This window comes from Cajanus cajan, chromosome 7 (genome assembly GCF_000230855.2).
Source record: "Cajanus cajan strain Asha chromosome 7, NIPB_CcT2T_4, whole genome shotgun sequence".
Taxonomy (NCBI): Eukaryota; Viridiplantae; Streptophyta; class Magnoliopsida; order Fabales; family Fabaceae; genus Cajanus; species Cajanus cajan.
In genome coordinates this window covers 13,909,073-13,931,041 of record NC_138523.1, presented here as the reverse complement: position 1 = coordinate 13,931,041, position 21,969 = coordinate 13,909,073, and the positions used below count along the sequence as shown (strand labels likewise).

The 21,969-nt window shown below is 32.9% G+C and overlaps 3 protein-coding genes and 1 long non-coding RNA gene across 4 annotated transcripts; 1 reads left to right on the top strand and 3 right to left on the bottom strand.

The window, feature by feature from the left end:
* Positions 1 to 3,081: 3,081 nt before the first annotated feature.
* Positions 3,082 to 6,996, bottom strand: LOC145949704 (uncharacterized). Its single transcript, XR_014428117.1, has 3 exons — positions 5,810 to 6,996; positions 4,393 to 5,424; positions 3,082 to 4,093 (listed from the first exon to the last, which is right to left on the bottom strand). It is a non-coding gene; the product is annotated as an uncharacterized LOC145949704 (long non-coding RNA).
* A 1,740-nt stretch (positions 6,997 to 8,736) lies between these two features.
* Positions 8,737 to 10,098, top strand: LOC109816330 (ubiquitin domain-containing protein 7SL RNA1). Its single transcript, XM_083060491.1, has 2 exons — positions 8,737 to 9,146; positions 9,390 to 10,098. The coding sequence occupies exons 1-2, from the start codon at positions 8,802 to 8,804 to the stop codon at positions 9,645 to 9,647; spliced, it is 603 nt and encodes a 200-aa protein (XP_082916617.1). The 5' UTR covers positions 8,737 to 8,801; the 3' UTR covers positions 9,648 to 10,098.
* A 4,277-nt stretch (positions 10,099 to 14,375) lies between these two features.
* On the bottom strand, positions 14,376 to 16,449 carry LOC145949688 (uncharacterized). The gene is made up of 6 exons (XM_083060462.1): positions 16,323 to 16,449; positions 15,988 to 16,250; positions 15,747 to 15,914; positions 15,575 to 15,679; positions 15,423 to 15,495; positions 14,376 to 15,342 (listed from the first exon to the last, which is right to left on the bottom strand). Exons 1-6 carry the CDS (start codon positions 16,344 to 16,346, stop codon positions 15,184 to 15,186), a joined length of 792 nt encoding a protein of 263 aa, XP_082916588.1. The 5' UTR covers positions 16,347 to 16,449; the 3' UTR covers positions 14,376 to 15,183.
* Positions 16,450 to 16,703: 254 nt separating this feature from the next.
* LOC145949687 (uncharacterized) lies at positions 16,704 to 18,051 on the bottom strand. Its single transcript, XM_083060461.1, has 4 exons — positions 17,644 to 18,051; positions 17,367 to 17,570; positions 17,047 to 17,283; positions 16,704 to 16,964 (listed from the first exon to the last, which is right to left on the bottom strand). Exons 1-4 carry the CDS (start codon positions 17,899 to 17,901, stop codon positions 16,710 to 16,712), a joined length of 954 nt encoding a protein of 317 aa, XP_082916587.1. The 5' UTR covers positions 17,902 to 18,051; the 3' UTR covers positions 16,704 to 16,709.
* Positions 18,052 to 21,969: the final 3,918 nt, after the last annotated feature.

Here is a 21,969-nt window from a genome sequence, read left to right as displayed (position 1 = left end):
TGTGTGGGTAAGACTTAAGAGGCTTGTTTTGATGGCATTGTGTTTGGCCAATCGTTAATGACATGGAGACAGCAAACATGTACGTGACTATTGGTACTGATTCTACTGAAGCAAGCTGATTTGGCAGATTCACAAGCACTCAATTCCACCCAAAATAAAATATCTATTGGGTGGTTCCTAAATTATTTAAGACAGTACATACTAGGATTTTGTCCACTCTAGCCTCGTGTGATCAACGTGTTCAATGTTATTTCACTTTCACCTCTTCTTTTTTCTCTTTTGTAGTAAATGTTTTTTAATTTAATAATAAAATTAAGTCAAAAGATTGTGTTAATGCAACGTGTAACACAATGTTTTCATACATAAAGCATACATGTTTATATGACTATATGCTAATTTATGTTGTTTAGTATTTTTAGTTGTTTGATAAAGATACCATGGTTAAAGAATTATTAATGTATAGTTTGGATGTTGAATGATTTTGAGAAAAAAAGAAGCAAAATAGAAAAAAGTAGGAGATAAGAAAAAAAAAAGTAATAGAATTTTAAGAAAAATTCTAGAATGCAACAGTAAAATAGGTGGCACATTGAAGAAGTACCTATTATAGCCATTGAATATAATATTAAAAAATTTAATGGCTGTGATTTTTTACTTGTAACTTAATTAGCCAATTCCTGTGATTTTTCACTTGTAATTTAATTAGCCAATTCCTTTCCCTTGTTTTTCAACTCATCTTTCACGATACTCACAACAATCACCATCAACTACTTATGTGGTGATTTTCAATCATGATTTGGTGTTTCATTTTTTTTTTATCTTTCACCCCTTTTCCTTTTCGTTGTCATCACCTCTCTTCTTTATTTTTTTTTCCCATTTACATAGTGATTACTTCTCTTTTATGTTTTCTCTCTTATGCTCTCTTTCTCTAATAAGTTTATAAATGAGGAAGTTACTTTTATTCATGAATAATAATCAATATAAATACATGTTAGTGGTAACAAAGTTGTAACCACTTTGAATTATCTTATTCAAAAAGAGTACAAAAGATTTAAAATACAAATTCAAAATATAGATTTATCAAACTAATCTAAACATAACAAACTAATGATATAATCAAACTGATAACAAACTAATGATAATATCTCCATTATCTTCCCTCAAGTTGGAGAGTGAAGATCATGAACTCCCAACTTGGATAATAGCTCATGAAAAAGTTTGCATCCTAATGCCTTTGTGAATATATCTGCAAGTTGTTGCCTCGTCGGCAAGTAAGTTGCAACAATTGTACCGACTTGTATATGTTCTCTAATAAAATGGCAATCAATCTCAATGTGCTTGGTTCTCTTATGAAAAATTGGATTTGCTGCTATATGAATCGTAGACTGATTATACAAAATAATGTTGTGGGACCTTGACAAGGAACTTGAAGTTCACATAACAAACCCCTTAACCAAATAATTTCACTAGTAGCATGTGCCATTGCCCTATATTTAGCCTCACTAGAGGATCTTGAAACAGTAGTTTGTTTCTTCATTTTCCATGATATGGGCACTAAGCCTAGCTTGATAATATAACTAGAAATGGATTGCCTTGTAGTGGGACAAGAGGCTCAATCCGAATCACAAAAACCTTCGAGTTGCAAATTATTATTGACGAGTATCATGATACCTTATCCTGATGATGATTTAAGTAACGAAAGATGCGTGTTGCTGCCTCCCAATGTGCCTCTCTAGGATCTTGCAAGAATTGACTTAAAATGTGAATAGAGTAGGCAATCTCTGGCCGAGTGATTGTAAGATAGATTAATCGACCAAGTAATCGTCTATATTGAGAAGGGTTTGAATATAGCTCCCTCGTGTCACTTCCCAAACCATGATGTTGTTCCATAGGAAAACTTGAAGGTTTGTAATCTAACATTCCACACTCCTTTAAAATGTCAAGAGTATATTTGTGTTGGCATAAAAACAAAATTGTGTTTCCATATGAGAGCTCAAGGCCAAGGAAATATTTAAGTTTCCCAAGATCTTTCATGTGAAAGCATTTACTGAGATAGTCTTTGAAACTAGCAAATGTACTAGAATCATTGCTAGCAATGATTAAGTCATCCACGAAAACCAGTGTGGCAAGAAAAATATCCCCAAAAATGTATGTGAACAGACTATGATCAGAATGACATTGTTGGAAACCATACTGTATCAATGCTCGTGACGATTTTGTATACCAACTCCTTGATGCTTGTTTTAATCCGTATATGGACTTCCTTAAGCGACACACATGTTTGGTATTGGTGATTGCATATCCAAGAGGAATTGCCATATAGACTTCTTCATCTAACTCCCTATGAAGGAATGCATTGCTAACATCCATTTGATGTAGTTTCCAACCTTTGGTCGCTGCTACTATTAATAAACAACGCACTATTGTCATTTTTGCAACTAGAGCAAAGGTCTCTCTAAAGTCCTCACCCTCAACTTGAGTGTATCCTTTAGCAATGAGACATGCTTTATATTTATCTATCTCACCATTTGCGTTATACATAATTTTATATACCCATTTACATCCAACCAGCTTCTTGCCCTGTGGAAGTGCTTCCAAAGTCCAAGTCTTGTTTGCTTCTAGTGCCTGTATTTCTTGAGCCATGGCCTCACGCCATTCTGGATGCTTTAGAGCTTGAGAAAAAATTTCTGGGCTCATCATAAGACATGATGGCAAAAAGAAAAGCCTTGTGTGATGAGGAAAAATTATCATAACTAATATATTATGCAATAGGATAAGGCTTACCCGAAGTCAAAGTTGAGTTAAATGATGTGTTTGGGGGATCTTGGACAGCATTGTGGCAATAATAGTCTTGAAGATATGTGAGAGGTCGCCTTAAACGAGGTGTAACTGGCGGTGAATTTTGTTCTATAGTTGGTGGGGGATTGCATTCTGCTGCTGAAGACTCCTCCACCTGCTCATGTGATATGTCAATATCAACCTGCTCGACGCATTGATCAATTGGAACCAAGGCACGTGGTGTTGTCTCAATCATCACATGTTGATCACAATTTGTTGAATCAAGAATGGGTGTCACATGTAAAAACGTATGGGTATTGGAGTTGTTGTCAAGTGTAGCATAAGGGAATATATTCTCATAAAATATGATGTCCCTAGAAACAGAAAATTCACGGGTATCAAGATTATACACTCGCCAACCCCTTTGATTTTGTGGATATCCAACAAAGACACATTTATTAGCTCGTGCAGCAAATTTATCATTTGGTTTTAAAGGAGTTTTCATATAACACAAACACCCAAATACCCGTAAGTGATTATATGGTGGTGGCTTTCCATGTAGCATCTCATAGGGTGTTATCCCTCTATTTACCACCGTAGGTGTCCTGTTGATGATGTGTGTAGCAGCAAGAATGCATTCCCCCCAAAATGACAATGGTAAATTAGCTTGAAATTTAAGTGCACGTGCCACATTCAAAATATGCCTGTGTTTGCGTTCTACCCTACCATTTTGTTGTGGTCTTGCAACATAAGATGTTTGATGGATAATTCCCTCTACACAACAAAATGATTGAAACTTTGAATTGATAAACTCAGTACCATTATCACTTCGAATGATCTTCACTCTCATTATAAATTGTCTCTCTATATATCATTTTACAAAAATTGACAATAAGATTTGTTGTTATCGATTTATCTTTTATAAGGTAAACCCATACTGCTCGAGTAAAATCATCAACAATGGTAAGAAAATATTGTGCCCCATTGTGTGACTTGGTACGATATTTACCCCACAAATCACAATGAATTAATTCAAATGCTTGATCTGCTTTATTATTACTAAAAAAAGAAGAAGCATACATTGTTTAGATCTGTGACACACATCACAACCCTCCAACTTATTTGCATTGAAATGAAAATTCAAATGATTAGAAAGTTTGGATAACACTTGATGAGATGGATGACCCATTCTTGCATGCCAAAGAGTACTAGCATTTTGAAACTGAGTTGCTAAAGAAGATCCTTGACTTGCCACTTTGAGCACATAGACCCTATCACACTGATCACCTAACCTAATCGTCTTCTTCGTTACTTTGTCCTGTATCATACAATTATCAACAAAAAATGTTACCATACAATTCAAATCACGAGTTAACTTATGTATAGAAATCAGATTGCAACTAAATTGTGGGATGTAAAGAACATCCATCAATTTTATATTTCCAAATTCCACATTCCCTTTCTGTTTCACCATGATAATATCTCCAGTGGGTATAGTGATATGTAGTGGCTCATCCAGTTCTTTTAAATTTTGAAGTGTTGTCAATATTGGAGTCATGTGGTGTAAGGCACCACTATCCAATACCCAACAACGTGTGCTATAATTAAAAAAATTACCGGACATATGATCTAGTTGATTATTGTAATTAGCATGTGTTCCATGTAGCGCATGAGTGTTGGTTCCTGCTTCCAGATTTGTAGCTTTGTCTTGATTCTTGTTGTTGCCTATCCAAGCAAAACGTGCTCTTCCTGAATGCTTATTGGTGTTTTTGTTGAACTTTCGTGAATTCCAGTTTGGTGGATATCCAACCAATTCAAAACATTTGGACTTTTCATGTCTGATTTTGCCATAATGATCACACTTTGGTCGTGGCCCATCTCGTCCTTTATATTTTCTATTCATAACATGAAATGTTGCAGCTTATTATGGCTTGACTTCTCTGCTTCTTTTAGCGACCACACGTGACTCCTCCCTCAAAATATGATTAAAAACCTTTCTAAGAGATGGCAAAGGGTCTGTGTTCAAAATTGTTGCTTTCACGTGATTGTATCTATCATTATCAATTCCTCCAAGAAACAAATGGACATTTTGACCCTCTTCTCTTTGCGCCAAGTTTTTAGAAGCTCCACAGATGCATGCCGGTAATGGTTGCACCAAGTTCATCTAGTAGGCTTTAAATTTTGTATAATACTCTGTCACTGTTGCATTAGGTTCTTGTTGTATTAGACATAAGGTACGCCATAACTGATGTATGCGTGGTGCGTTAGTTTGAGAAAAACGCTCCTCCAAGTCCAACCACATGTCTCTTGTTGTGGTTGCATGAGATATATGCTGCCATGTAGCATTGAATCAGATGAGTTAATGATCCATGCGATGACCATGGAATCAACTTTTTCCCAGTAAATAAATTCCGAGGATTTGGTTGGAGGTTTCTTGATTGAACCATCAATGAATCCATTTTTTTTTGCGCGTAAAGCCGTTTTCATCAAACGTGCCCAATTGCGGTAATTCTCCTATTAGAGGTACTGTTACCAATGGAGTTTCTGGGTTATCAGAGGCTGCAAGATAGAACAGTGATGAAGGTGTAATGAGCTCCATCTTGTTTCCTAGGGATGAATTTTTCTTCCCTGAGATCTCTTCCTTTAGCTCTAATGCCATAATAAGTTTATAAATGAGGAACTTACTTTCATTCATGAATAATAATCAATATAAATACATGTTAGTGGTAACAAAGTTGTAATCACTTTGAATTATCTTATCCGAAAAGAGTGCAGAAGATTTAAAATACAAATTCAAAATATAGATTTATTAAACTAATCTAAATATAACAAACTAATGATATAATCAAATTGATAACAAACTAATGGTAATATCTCCATTATTCTCCTTCACAATATCACAGGTTGTTACAAGTTTTATTAAACAAAGTCAAATATTTAACTTTAAGGCCTGATTTAAGAAAAACAAAAATTAAAAAATAAAAAAGAACCAATGTTGCTATGACACCCATCTGATCTCATGTTTCTCCTTTACCATTTCGTGTGAGCGGCCACATCACCATTCCAAGGTTGGGAGAGAAAGAGGAACGAGTGAGTGACACCTCCATTGTTTCTAGGTTGGGGGAAAAAGAGAGACAGAAGTTGGAGAAGTTTTTGAAATAGAGACAATGATGGTTGGGGAGCTTTTTTTTTTTTTTTTTTTTTTTATAAATAGAGAGAATGGTGGTTAAAGAAGAAAAAAAGCGTTGTTGTTACCGCATGCGATGGCTAGAAATCATTGTAGTGTGAGTAGTACCTCTATTGTTGCTAAATTGGGGGAGAGAGGAGCAAAGGTTGGAGAAGAGGTTTTTGAAATGGAGGAGACTAAGGTTGGAGATTAAAATCACATAAGTGACTAGAAATCATCTTAGTGGTGTTGATTTTATTTTTCTGTGAATTTTTTAATTTTTAATTTTTCAATAAAAAACCTATTACTACCTATCAAAAATCACCCTCAATGTACCACCAACATAAATTCTTCACCTTAGAAGCATTCGAAATTTAAATTGTTTAGAATGAGAAAAGTGAGAAAAAAGTGAAAGAGAAAGATAAATAAGTATATAGTGTAAAGTCTTGTTTTGTCCCTAATAATATATTTACATAAACATAAACAAATAATAATAATTATATTATGTCAATTTTTTAATGAGTCTCATTAATTTAATTAAATTATTAAGCTGTTAAATTAATTTGACTAAATTATTAAATTAATTTAATTAAATTACTAAATTATTGAATGAAAACTAAGGTGCTTATAAACTATTGACATTTGGGTTAATAATGGAGAAAGGTGCAATTTGCATCTTCCAATTGGCTTTTCTTTGCACCATTCGGTGAGATTAATCTTTGTGTGGGACTCAACAACTTTTTTTTTTCCATCGCTACTTTTCTGTAGCCCAAACAGAATGAATTAGGGATGACAAATATACTCGTACCTATGGGTAATACCCGAACCCGTCCCGACTTTAACGGGAAATACTCGATTTGACTGGGTACGGGTATGGGTATATATGGGTAAAATCCGATATATTAAATTGGGTACGGGTATGGGTACGGGTATGGGTATCTACTTACTCGTCCCGTACCCGTCCCTGTTCCCATTTTTAATTTAATACCCACTTTTAATTTAATTATATTAAAGAATTTTAATATTTTTTTTATGTGTGATTATTTGTTATAATATGAGATAGAGAAATAACCTAATTATAATTATAATAATAAAAAATAATTTTAAAATATTGTATTTTTTATAAAAAATAAAAATAAAAAAAATTGATGGGTACGGATACGGGTACGGGTATACTCGATACCCGACATGGACGGGGATGGAGATGAAAATCACATACCCGACGAGTACAGGTACGGGGACGGGATGAGTTTGACTCGTGGAGACGGGGACGAGTATCATGAAACCTGTACCCGACCCCGTTGTCATCCCTAGAGTGAATGAGAAATCTCCTCCCATCTTTTCTCTTTGACACCTATATCTTCGACACTTCTATAAAAACAAACGAACCATTAGAGTAAGGATATTGAGAGTAGTTTGAATTTTAAGTTAAATATAAGGCTATCGAGAGTAGTTTGAATTTAAGTTAAATTTAACCAAGAAAAGGAAAAAGGTATATAAGAATTTTTGAAAACTAAAAATTTAAAAGTAATTTATTTTTAGAAACTTTAAAGATAAGTTAAAAAGAAGAACTTTAAAAACAAAACAAAAATATTTCCATATCAGATTTTTTCATAAATATTCTTCCTTTTTTTTTTTAAGTTGAGATTGAGTCTTAGAAACAAATTTAAGGTATGCAGAATTTGGATTTTGGGAGAATTTACAATAACATATGATATAATTTAAACTAAATTAGGCTAAGCTTGTTTAGGAAATAAACTAAATAAACTACGTAAAAAAATTTATAAAAATTTATTTAGTTAAAAAAATCATTATGTAGTCCATCCAAAAAGCTTTTTAAATTTAACCTTGACCTATCTAAGTAAATATAAATATTAAAATTGTTAATATTATTATATTACACTTTCTAATATATTAAAACCATATGTTTATTTACCTTTTCATATTGTAATAATCATGTTGAAATGCATAAATTTAAGCATATATGTGCTTATTGAGGAGTACATTTATGTCACTTTTTCTACCTTACTGAAATATTGACTTTATTTAAACAAGTTTTCATGAAAAATCATATTAAATCTTAAAAATAAGCTTATATAATATAAACAAGTTCGCATCAACTCTTACAAAGTCTAACCTACCTATTTCTTTCTTCTTCCCATGCCTCAAATAGTAGTGGTTTCATTTTTCATAATTTACAGTCTGTTTTACATTGTGTTTTTAACTTTCTAAAACTTTTATATTAATATATAAAATAATATTTTAAGTAGGTTATGGTGAAGTCAATCTTTCAAATTAAAAGATTAAGTCACCCCGAAACAGAAATCTTACGATAAGTAACAAACTATATTTAAATCTGACATCCTATAGAAGCAAAGTCTTATTCAACTCATCTTATTTTATTTCTATTTAACCATATAATTTTTTTTAATAATGACACTTATTTTATAAATTTACTAGCTTTTTTCAATGTTTAAATCTAAACTAAAGAACCTCAAGCGTGTGGTTCAGCGGTAGGGGTTGATCCACACTTAAGCAAGGTCAGGGGTTCGAATCCTGCCTTGTGTATGCAGCCGCGTTAAATCTTGGGGCCAACTATCCCACCCTTTGAGGTGCCTCCAACCTAGCGAGGAGATTAGTCACTGCTGTCGGTCCTGGATACGAACAAAAAAAAAAATTAAACTAAAGATAATTTTGAAAATTAATAATAATTATTATTATTTTATGATTTTGTCTATTATTTTTATTCCGAGTTGTTTTAACAAATTGAATGAGTCAATCCCAAATGTAGCCTAAACCCTAAACTTTGCATTTAAGTAGTTCCACACCACAACATGCAACACTCAAGCTGAACAACAACATGGACGTAACGTTCGAGCTCCAAAAAGGAAGATCATTCTCCATGGAAGTTGGTTACTTCGACACAGTTCTAGAAATCAAAGAGAAGGTCCAAAAGTACCAAAACATTCCCATCTCGAAGCAAACCCTAATCCTCAACGGCCAAGTTCTCCAAGACAGTGACGACCCTTGGAAGGTCGAAATCCTCCACAACTCGCGCATTCACCTCCACGTGTCCCCTGATAGCAACAAGGACGAGAACAAGGAGGTCGTTAATGTTAATGTTAATGCTAACGTTGTTAATGCTAACGTTAATGTTAATGTTAATGTTAACTCTCCGCACACCAAGATTCAGCTCAACATGAAAGTGGCGTCCAAAACGCACGTGGTGACTCTCGAGGTGGACGTGAACGACACCGTTTTGAGGCTCAAGGAGAGGATCCACGAGATGGAAAACGTGTCTGTGGCGGTTAATCGATTGGTCTTGCATGCTTCTTCAACGGGAGCGGAGCTACTTGATCATCAGGTGTTGCGAGAGTGTGACATTTCGGAGAACAGTGAGATCGACGTGAGTTTCCGGCCGTCGCCCACGGCGTCTCCGTCGGTGAAGAAGCTGAAGCTGATGGTGTTGCCCAAGAGTGGGACGAAGAAGGTTCCGGTGGAAGTGAACGCTTCTGATAATGTGGGAGAGTTGAGGAAGGAGTTGCAGAAGGTGCACCAAAGGCTTCAGTTTCATCTACCACAAGATGGGTATTTCTTCATTTACAAGCAGAATGTTATGGACGATGATAGGTCTTTCCGTTGGCACCATGTTAGCCAGGGTGACACCATTGAAATCTTCAACGGAAGTGTTACCGGTGGATCATGATCTTGCATGGTTACAAGTTTCAACTGTTTTTAAAAATTTCTTGTATTTTTTTTTTTTAAGTTTCTCTGTCAAAAATAAAAAATATTTTTTAATAAAAAAATTTAAAAAAAAAACGTTTTTTAATTTGTATGCAAATATATCTTAGTTACACTAAAACCTATTTATTAAATTTCATTGTATTCTCACATCTCTCTTGTTTTAAAAATTGCATTCACATTTTTTTTTATCATTTGTAATGAATGATTTAAAGTAGATTTATAAGAAAAATAGAGGTTCATAATCTAAATGATAGAAAATAACGTAAACACAAAAGTATTTGGATTGACATAAATTTAGAGTAATAGATCATATCTCACAAGAGTAAGAAATTTAAAAGGAACATAAATCTATATTAACAAATTTCAAATAGATATAATAATAAGTAAATGATCTTTGACGTCTGTTAGAGAAGCATATACTATTATATTTTAATTTTTTTAATATTTTTTACTTAAATTTGTTAAAATGTTACTATATACTAAATAAATAAGTTATTTTGTACCTTTTTTTTTTTTGAAAAATGTTACTATAGATAAAGTAACATTGTTATTTTAATATTGTTCTTCCCAATATATTTTCAAAATCAAAGTCCTATATATAAGTAAAAAATGTCATATAGATTATTTTGTAACATTTTTTTAAAAAAATTGTTACTATATATAAGTAACATTTTATTATCTCAAGATTATTTTTTCTAATTGCTTCTAAAACCAAAAGTCACACATCAAATAAAAAAAAATATTACACAAAGGGTATATATTTCTCATATCTAATTGTTTCTCATAGTTTCACATAGACTAAATAAATAATTAATAAAGAATATATATAATCATATAGTTATACTTAAAATAATGAATTTTGATAGTTAATATATAATTAGTGATAATTAATTAAGAATGTCTTCAACTTCCTCTTAAAGAATTTGTAGAATTTTAGGAGACATAAAATATAATAATTGGTTAAAACATCTTATATTAAAATTAATTATTATTTTTATAAAGTTAACAAAAATTTAACAACATCATTAAAATGTTATAAAAGTATCATTTTGATAACATTTGAAAAATGTTATCTAATTGCATAAAAATGTTATTAAAAGTTTTTAATAATATAAACTATATATTAATAATATTTATAAACAATTAAGTAATATTTTTTAAATATTGTTAAAAAAAAATTTATGTTGTAGTGATAACGTTCTTCAAATTTGATTGTCACTACAAAAGGAAAACATAATAAAAGTAGAGGTTTTAATTAAAGCTTTCAAATTATGCTAACGGTATTTTTTTAGTGGAAATTTTCAAATATGCTAACATTGGAGGTTTTATAATAGAAGTTTTAAAATTATGTTCTTTGTAATGGTTTTTTTTTGGGGAGTTTCTAATCCTCATTATTTTCATGTTTTATGTTTACATTTTGTGGATTTTCAAGTCTCCCCTAATTTGATAAACTACGAGGTCGAAAACTTCTAAATAAAATCATTTTTGTCTCATGTTTACATTCCTTTTAATTTGATAGTGGAAATTTTAAAACATGCTAACATTGGAGGTTTTATAATAGAAGTTTTAAAAGTATGTTCTTTGTAAAGTTTTTTTTTTTTTTTTTTTTGGAGTTTCTAAACCTCATTATTTTCATGTTTTATGTTTACATTTTGTGGATTTTCAAGTCTCCCCTAATTTGATAAACTACGAGGTCGAAAACTTCTAAAGGTATATCTTAAACTAAGGATTGCTAGCAGTAAAAATCCTCTTGCATCTAAAGGTATATCTTAAACACTTGGAGTATCATTTGGATGAAATATGAAAAGAAGAAAAATACTTGATTAAGTAAATCAACAACCTAATGACCTATGATTACACACCGTTTTTTTTATGTTACAGGTACACCTACTACCATGTGATACTCGTCAAAAAGTGTCAAACATCAAGCTATGAGCATTAGTAAAATTCAAAAGGTATTATAATTAAGTCTAATAAATTAGCATACACAGTTACCTCCAAATAAAAAGTACCATATAATTGGAATAAAAAGTAATGGAACCATATAACAATGAAACAGTGCCACCAAACTAATATGGTAAAATAAGAACTAAATAATTGTGAGTAAAGTAACGGTGTAAAGTTAAGGATATAGTTAATTTGAATTCCCAATTTGCATAAGTCTAGTCTACCGGTCTAACCTGAAATTGTGGTGGAGCAAATCTAAAATTGAGAAATTTAAAACACCCTGCTTGCGAGATCTGCAGAAAACCACTCCTGCGAAACGAAATTTTCGGATAAGTATATTAAACATGACAACAATAAAATATAACTCTTTACATAAATAATTTTAAAATAACATATAAGTTAAATGATGGTAGTGTAACTAAGTATCTCTCATGTGAAAAACATGTAAAATATAAAAGAAATAATGTAAAATAAGTATGACTCACATGAAAGACATGTGATGTATAAAAGAACAAATAAATAAACAATTAAATAATTAGAGACTAAATTATAAATGAATTATAAATACTCACTGATGTGAAATAATGTTCATACTCTTGACAAAAAGTATTCTCTCAAATCCTAGCCATCATGGAAGATAACGAGAGTAGAAAAAAGAGTTAATGAAATTTTGATTCTTTTTTCAAGGAGATCAAAGTGCTATAAGGATAAAAAAGATTTTTATTATATAAAAAATTACATACTATTCTCTATTATTACGTGGTAATCATTAATTTCAAAAATTATTTTAATTTTTTATAATTGATAATATTAAAAAATTATAAAACTTACATGTAGGACTCACAGTTAGAATAAAAACAACTAGAGAAATTGTTTTTGGAATAATGAATAGGTGAGGATCAAATCTTGTAAGTCTTTGTTAGATTTTCTCAACTTATATAAACCGAGTTGTTACCATAGAATAAAAAATTTTAAATTTCAGACTATTTTACCGAAGAAAACTTTTGGAAACATCTTAAATAGAATATAATCCAAAATTTCACACTTCATACCTAATCGATCCACACACACAGAAAAAAAAGTGCAAAAAGCATCCATTTGTTACATATTGGTTTCAACACGAATTCAAAATTAACACGTGTTTATATATGTTATGTATGCATACACAGATGAAGGTTAAAAAGATCGAGAGAAATCTTTGTTAGATAAAAAACTATGAAGAATAAGATTGAGACTGGATCAAGTTAAAGCACTATTAAAAAGAATCATTTTTATTAAAATATAAGAATTGATACTAATTTTAACTAAATTATGAAGAACTTAAAACACATTTTCCTTATACTTTATTAATTTAACCATATTATTGAATAAAAAGCTTCAGTTTAATAAAGGATTATTAAATAAATATTTAATTAAATTATTTATTTAAATGACTCGACTTTAGAAACATTTTATTAAACAAATCTGTTACAAACATTAATTAAAAAATATTTAATACATTTCATTAAATGTTTTAAATTATTTACATTAAATATTATTTATTTTATTTATAACATAATAATTTTTATATATAAAATATTTACTGATTGTGTTTAAAAATGAAAAGGATAAAACACATTACTAGATAAGCACGTTATTGGATGCAATGACCAAGCATCGTATTATTTTTTTAACAGCCAAAATGAAGATTATATATAAATATAATAGGTACAAGGGGTAGCTAAAACCCTTTTTACAGAAAAGGATACGGAACATAAACCATTCTCATATTTCTGGTTTAAAAGTACAAATGTTTCGCACTATATTATGGAGTTGAAGGAGGATCGTGTTTTGTTCCAGACTTTTTGTTTTTCATGGTCATTTATTTGGGCTTGAAGCTAATTAAGAGCATCTACAATGAAGCAACTTCATTTAGGTGCTTTTAATAAGATTTATTTGTACATATCATTCACTTTTACTCTTCCCTATACAAACACTTTCAAGTACTTCATCTCTACAATGGAGCAACTCTCTTTAGGTGTTTCCAATAGGTCCCACCAAAAAGTTTACATCATTATATTTTATCATGAATTTATTTATTAATTTATAATAATTTATTTAGTTATTTATAAATTAATTAATTTTTTAAAAAATAACTAATTTTTTATTTTATCATTATTTAAATATTTTGTTGGCACAATAAAAAAGTAATAAAATTATTAATAACTACTTTTGTTAAACCATGGATTTTGGGAATTTGGATTTGTGGGTTGTTGATAATTTGGTATTAAATTAAACCATGAATTTTGGTTTGAATCCATAGAATGAAAAGAAGTTGAGAATTTTTTGAGAGTGAATGAGAGAAATTTGAGATGTTTATTTGTGCAATTTTTCTTTTGAAAAACCCTTATTTATATACAAATGAAGAAAAAAAAAAGTAACCCATACACAATAGTCTAGTCGAGTGAAAGTTTAGTTTTAGCCAAGTAATTAACGTGATAAGTGTGATGAGCATTATTATGAATTTTGGATGTTGTATAATGTGTTGGAGTCCATGCATTCATGCATAGTTTGTTTGGGGGTGGATTCAAGTCTATGTGGAAAGATCTCTATGGTATTTTACATTAGCCTCAATGTGTTATGGTGGAAAACCTCTTATTTGAGTGGGATAAGAGGCAACCACGAGCTATTGTGATACCATAGTTTGTTTGGGGGTGGATTCAAGTCTATGTGGAAAGATCTCTATGGTATTTTACATTAGCCTCAATGTGTTATGGTGGAAAACCTCTTATTTGAGTGGGATAAGAGGCAACCACGAGCAATTGTGATACCTTGACTAGCTCTTGATATATATTGTGTTATATGAGAGTGTAATGCGTGTTGGTTACCCATAACATGAAAATCATTTTCTAGTTCATGTACTCCTCACTAGTACACAAAGGGTGTTTTACGTCGTGTATTTTGACCCTTTTACGTCGGAAAAGGGTCCGACGTTAATACGGGAGTCGTAAATTTACGTCGCCACTGGAAGACGACGTAAATTTACGTCGGGAAATTTTTCAGACCGACGTAAAAAGGGTCAAAATCATGCCACAAATTTACGTCGGACGTGGCCTTGTCCGACGTAAATTTACGTCGGTCATTGCAAGGCCCGACGTAAATTTACGTCGGACAACGCCATGTCCGACGTAAATTGTGGCAGTTTTTTTTTAAAAACGTTTGTAAATTGATATACCCAACACCTGCATATAAATATAATCCAGAATACCAAATCTAAACCAGGCAGTCCAGAATAGAAATTCAAATTGTATTTCAAAATTGAATGACAAAAAGAAAATAATATATAAATCTTAAAAAACATAAATTATGACAATGTAAATCCTATTATCCTAAAAAAGCTATAAAACATGTTTGTCAATGCTATCTAAATAACTAACTATCAAACTATAAACATAATATCTAACTAACTAAACTTAGAAAAAAAGTTGCCCATTGTTCTCTTATCTTGAGCATCTCATCTTCGGGCAATGGAGATGGATCTTGAAAGACCTGAAAGGGTAATTTAAGTGTCATTAATATGCAATGTTAATTATTCTAAAGGTAAATATAGTTAAATAAATTTTGATATGAATTACCTGCGCCCAAGAATCAATAATACCCACAGAAACTATGGCTTTCATCCAATACATGATGTAATAGCCACATTCAAACGAGTCTTGTTGCTTATTACACTAAAATGAGAAACAAATAACTATTAATTTCAAAGTCAATAAATTTAAATATTATTGACTGTATGAATTAATTTGCTAACCTTAGGGTATATGAAATGCAATGACTTTGATGATCTGGCTCTTCCACTTAATATATTAGCTCCAGACACGATTCTAATTAATTGAAATAAAAATAAATGTTAGCCAATATATATAATTACAGTGTTAAAACATAATGAAAAAATTTAGTTACCCATGTAATTGGCTTTTAATTTCCTGGCTTGGTTTTCGATGAAGTGAACAAAACCACACCACGGTATATTCCTTAGGAATGATTACCATTAACTGCCAATGAGACCTACATTGTATGACAAACAAATCAGTTAAAAAATTACCATGATTAAAAAATCAATTAAAAAACTAACCCGTCAATGTATGGAGCCATGTATATATGTCTTCTTGAGTCACTCATCCATGTTTGCATATATTGTTGGATCTGGACCTGAGTGTTTCCTGATTTTTGGATGGATTGAGGCTCAATAAATCCATATACTTCTGCTTGTGCTTGCTCCACACTCAATTTGTCCATGTACCTAACACAAATAATTATTATAAGTTAAATGTAATTATTGTAAATTTAGACTCATAAAAGAAAATATGACTTACATGGCCCACAACTGTATGACAGATATATTTAACATGGAGTTTCCCCCAACAATCTCTAATGCATCAGGCAGAGATATGTATAGTGGAACATCAGAGCTATCAACTCCAAAAACTCTAATGTCCCACTGCAATTGAATTGGTTGCTTCTTTAATCGTGGTAATTTGATTAGAAGCTTAGATATGGGATCATCCTCAGCTTCTGCAATATTAGCATCATGAACATGAGGTTCTCTTATGACCTCCTTACCACGATCGATAAAATCCTAAAGAAATAATCAAAATTAGTTAAACAATAATAGAATTATAAGAATCTAAAAGAGCAATAATATAATTACCTTTGCCCGTGCTGAAAGCGGCATGACCAAACATTTTGGCCAAGCTAAGAATGTGCCGGTTGCCTGCCCCACTAGTTGAACCTCTGTATTGGGCAAAGGCACTGGAGCAGCAGCATCTTGAACTTGGTCAACCACAACCCGTGTCCAGTCTGGCTGTAGAGGGACACCATGGATGGTTGAGCCACCCTCAAATACTCAGCCAATAGCCACTAACCGTGGGGGGTCATCCTCAACATATAACTCGCACTGGTTTGGTACATCAGTGTGAGCATGTTCCCCTGAGAAATTTGGAGCAGCACAACTCCCTTTAGTGCTGACTCGAACACCATCATGAGCAACTGCAGTCTGTTGCTGAGAACGAGCCAAAAGTTCAAACTTCTCTTCAAACTATTTTTCAATATTCTTCAGTTTCTCTTCAAACTGCATCTCCAATCTCTGCTCCAATTTCTGTATAACCTCTTGACTGCAAGAGTCGACAATGCTCCTCGATGATCGGCCACCAAAGAAATCTCGGTGGCTCCAAGAACCACCAACACCACGCACACGACCTCCGTGCTCTGGCTTTCCTATGGCCGTTGTGAGGATATCATTCCGACCATCGGAAACAAATGAGCCCTGGGTGCTCTGCTCAACTAAATCCTCCTGCAACAATAAGGAAGATTAAAAAATCTTATGAATTAAATGAGTTGAAATGAAGAGTCTTAATTTGTATATTTTTACTTACTATTTTATTAGCAACGACCCTTGCAGACTCAGAAGTCATTTGCCCATCTGGTTTTGTCCGGGCTGCTATCCACATCTCATGGCGGGGAGGTGACTCCACACGGTCAGCATCCTCAACCCCTGCTGCCTGTGCCCTAGCCTTCTTCATTTGCTTTTTTTTTCTTTCATATCCCCCTCTTGACAATAGATGGGGTGCATCATTCTTGGCTTGTCGTTCTTGGGCAGCTATTCTTTTAGCCTGCAATAATACAAAAAAAAAATGAGATAAATTAAAATATACCTTAAGTATTTGTGTCAATGTAAAAGTTATCAATAACTAACCTGCCACGAAGGGTCCAATCGAGTGGCACAAAATTGCATCCACTCCTCATCAGTGATCTGGTACTTTAGACAGGGAGTCTCATTTTGGCGCTCTCCAAATACATACTCCCGTGTCAAGAAAGTCTTGAAGTCTCTCCACCTGCTGGCAAGGGCAGATAACATCTTCCTCCTCATGCCCTCAGTGTTGGGAATGTCAAAATTTTGCTATGAAAATAACAACAAATAATAAATAATGTATTTAAGTTATATAATATTGAAAGGATGTGAAAGTATATACCTGAATATCCTGCCACATGAGGTTCTTGTCAACCTCCTGAACGTCATCCCATGATGGAATGATAATAGAAACATGTCGTCGAGCTAGGACTCCCAAATAGCTCTTAAACTTGGCAGCATTTGGGCCTGATGCCTTGCCAGAACGAGGATCCACCTCAATCGGTGTCCTCTCCTTGGCAATGCGCCCAGCTGTCAACCCAGACAATCGAGTGACAGATCTACCTTCCCTCTTTCCACTGCCAGACCCAGAATCCTCCATAATCCTGAAAAAATTAAACTATCATTATTAAAACAATGAATTAATTGAATAGACAAATAAAGTAAAAAAGATAATAACAATATAGAAACAAAATAACTAATAAAAAAACAAATAATACATACAACAACAAAAATTCCAGCAGAACGGGCCGTTCTCCATGCAGTACGACCCGTACCGCTTGCAGAACGGTCCGTTCTGCAAGGAGAACGGCCCGTGCTGCAAGGAGAACGGCCCGTTCTGCAAGGAGAACGGCCCGTTCTACAAGGAGAACGGCCTGTTCTGCAAGGAGAACGGCCCGTTCTCCTTGCAGAACGGGCCGTTCTAGAGGAACAAATAGCAAAAAAAAAACAAATAAATTACGGGGACAACAAACTAACCTCAAACGACCAACGTGCTGACACTTACAAACTTGGATACGTTGAATGTAGCCGTAAACGCAGAGGGAGACTCAAGTAATTCAGAGGATTTCGTATAAACTGTGAGCGCAGGAATGAAAATGGGACTTTGGGGGCAATATAGGAGAACTATTACGTCGGATAAGGCTTCGCCGACGTAAATTTACGTCGGCCTTGGTGGACTCCGACGTAAATTTACGTCGGACGTGGGTGGGACCGACGTAAATTTACGTCGGACTAAAGGGAACCGACGTAAATTTACGTCGGACTAAAGGGAACCGACGTAAATTTACGTCGGAATAGAGGTACCCGACGTAAATTACCTAATTTACGTCGGTCTACGAGAGGTCCGACGTAAATTAGTCTCCACTTATTTACGAAACTGCCACCGCATTTTTACAACGTCGGTGTTTGTGGTTTGCGACGTAAATTGGGTGACGTAAATACCCTTTTTTGCACTAGTGCCTACTTCACATGTTGTGTGCATCTTGTGCATAGTGTGATTAGTACCACATGAATATAAAGATTAAGAGCATAAGTCCTCATGAGTCCAATGTCTTGTGATGTGATTGTGTACGAGCTAGATATTGTTGTTTGTGTTTAGTTACTACATGTTCTCTTCATACGTGTCTATTTTATGTGTGAGACATATTCTCCTTTATGCCATATTGTGCTCTCTTGTTTAGGTTGAATACTAATTTCATATGTCAATCATATAGATGAGTTTTAGCCAATGAGAAATGAAGCTTAAGCTTTAATTTTACTTTGATGGGACTACTTTCATTAATGTGACATTTGGGTTTAAATGTCTAGTTCATGTTTTCTTTTAATTATATTTGTTTTTTATGTAAATCTCGTTTTAGATTTAAAGTTTCTTTTATCATTACTTATTGTTTTAGACTTCTTTTGAGAACTTACAAAGGTAATTTTATGCCTTTTTATATTACTTTTTTTTTTTCAAAACTTTTTTTATTATTAAATGCTAGAGTTTTATCGAGTATAACATATAATATAAATCATTTTACCAACGAATCATTTTATGTATAATTTGATATGTTATGGCGTAACGTTACATTTTCATTAATTTAAGGAAGGTTTTATAACCTTCGCAAACAAGCCTCCACTATGTAACATATTTTTTGTAGTGCCTCATCGTCTTCTATGACGACTCATGGAATTCAAGAGGATAAGGTTCCACACAAACATGGCTACGGAAAATCAAAGAAGTTTGTGACATTTTGGATCACCTCGACATATGCTTCCATGAACACTACCATTAAGATCATTGGTCACAAACCACACATGCAAACAATATGGGTAAAATTATAATAAAATAAAGATACTATAACACTGTACATTTTGTTAATATATGTTGATTTTATTAATTTTTTTGTGTTGTGATTAATTGTTGTGAAACTCTAAGGATATAAGAATCCTAATGAGTTTATGTAGGTTAGGAGTTGTTTTGAATTGAGGCTAGTTTGACCAGTTAGGGAAGTGTATATAAGATTTTCTCAAAACTTAAGTTCCATAAGTTCATTTCTTAAGAAAATCTAGAGAGAGGTTAGAGAGAAATTTTGGATCCTAAAGAGAATTGCCTTCTCTTCCAACTTCATGAATTTCTTCCATCCTTCTCTTAAGCGTAGATTTGGTTGCGAGTTGGTAATTTGAACTTTCAGAGACAAGACTCTTGGAGCTGTAATGGTCGTGCGGAGCTAGCCCAAGAGATTCTACTTTCTTCTTTTACCCCTAATTCTAGGTGATTTAGAGGTAAAAGAAGTTTGATGATTGTTAGATGTTAGATTGTAGTTATTAATTCTGTGTAGTCCTTTCTTTTTTGATTGATTATTTAAGTGAATCATGAAAGAAGATTTGAGTTGTTGAGTTTTGGCATGTTTTGCATTTCTCAAACAAAAATGATGATCATTATACTCAATTGTGATTGCATGCTGTTGTTCTTGTTGGAATTGAGTTGTTTATGATGAGTAGATGTAGTTTTTACCATAGCATGTTGGAGTTTTTGAAGTTTTAGGTGGATTGAGCCAAAAACGTGAATTTTCCAAGTGTATAATTCACCATTGGTTGGGTGTAACTTCATAATGCTAGGCATGATGCAAGTTAGAAGCTCTCTGTCTTACTAATGTCAGACATGAGATTGGTAGCGTTAAGTGTGAGTTTGAGGAGATCTTTCTAACTTAGTCATGTCGGACGTGGGTTGAAGGGTGTCAGGGGTGTGGATATCCTTAGAGCTCTTTAACTTGGTGATACTTGGAATGGCACTAGGCATTATCAAGGTAGTAGATCTCTACTTGAATAATGTCGTGCACCAATGTTGTGACGTTGAACATGAATCAGGAAGAGGCTTTGTACCTAAATGAGGTCAGGTGTGGGTTTAGCCACATTAGGCATGATTAGCACAAAGGCTTTTTGCCTCATTCATGTTGGGCAAGGGCAAGCTAGAGACTCATTGCCTTAATGATGCTACGCACTAGGAGAATGGTGTCAGGTGTGAGTTGCTGAAAGAAAAATGGTTGGTTATTTGGCTAAGTGTTGAATAGGTGAATAGTAGGTTGAGTTACTCACATGTTGTATATTTTTGTATGATTCTAATTCATTGAATATTGATCTAGAAGGATGTATGTTGGTATTTAAATTGCTTAAAGTTATAACTTGATACGAGTTAAAAGTAGTAAAGTTGTATGTTGTGTAGTGTTAAAGTAGTTATATTGATAATGTTTAAGGCATAAAGTTGAGTTGTGTTGATTGAATGAGGACTATAAGAGATATGTTATTTTAAAATATGAATATCTCATTATGAGGATATGGTATTGTGGTGTTCTATGAGTCCAATTATTGAAAACCCTTTTTGAGAAGTTAACTCTTGAAGTTGAGTGTTGAATCTTCTTAAGGTCCTTAGTTGATATAGTATGGTGGCCAGATTAAGTCATTTGTGTATAAAGTGTCCAATTTAGAATCATATATATATAGGGATAGGGTCGAGCCATCTATGCATGAAGTGACCAATTGTGTAAGGTACAAGGTCGGGGGTCAAAACTCCTAACTAAGTACTAGAAAGGGTATAATATTTAGAGGGTAGTTAGTGGACTAATTCCATAATAGGCTTAATTATGAATGTTAAGGTTGTGGTAGGCTCACACCCAAGTTGTTCTAACCTTGATAGAAATACTAAACTTTCCTAGTTTAAGTGGTGAAATCCAAGAAACCATGTTGTGTTATGGATTTTTATACAAATTTGTTGTTGATCTAGAAAATGCAAAAAGATATATTGTTGTTAAGTTGGTTTGGTAAGATCAAGCCAGTTAGACTTCTTACGTGTGTTATAAGACATCTCTTATTTGGAAATGTGTGATGAAGCACATAGTTATTATGTTGTAAATATGTTGTGGTGTTGATATGTTGTGTTGTATATATGCCAAATGGTTATGTTAAGAAGTTGTATAATTATGTTGTAAATTGAAATGTAGACATGTTGTTAAGTTGGATTGTGTTACATGTTGTTAAGTTGGATTGTGTTGTAAGTTTATACGAGAATGAGTTGTTTATGTGTTGTGTTGTCTATATGTTGAGTAGACATGTTGTAAGTTGTTAGGAAGAAGAGTTGTGATGAATGTGTTGGATGTTGTTGAGATTTAGCTAAGGCTAATGGTTGAGT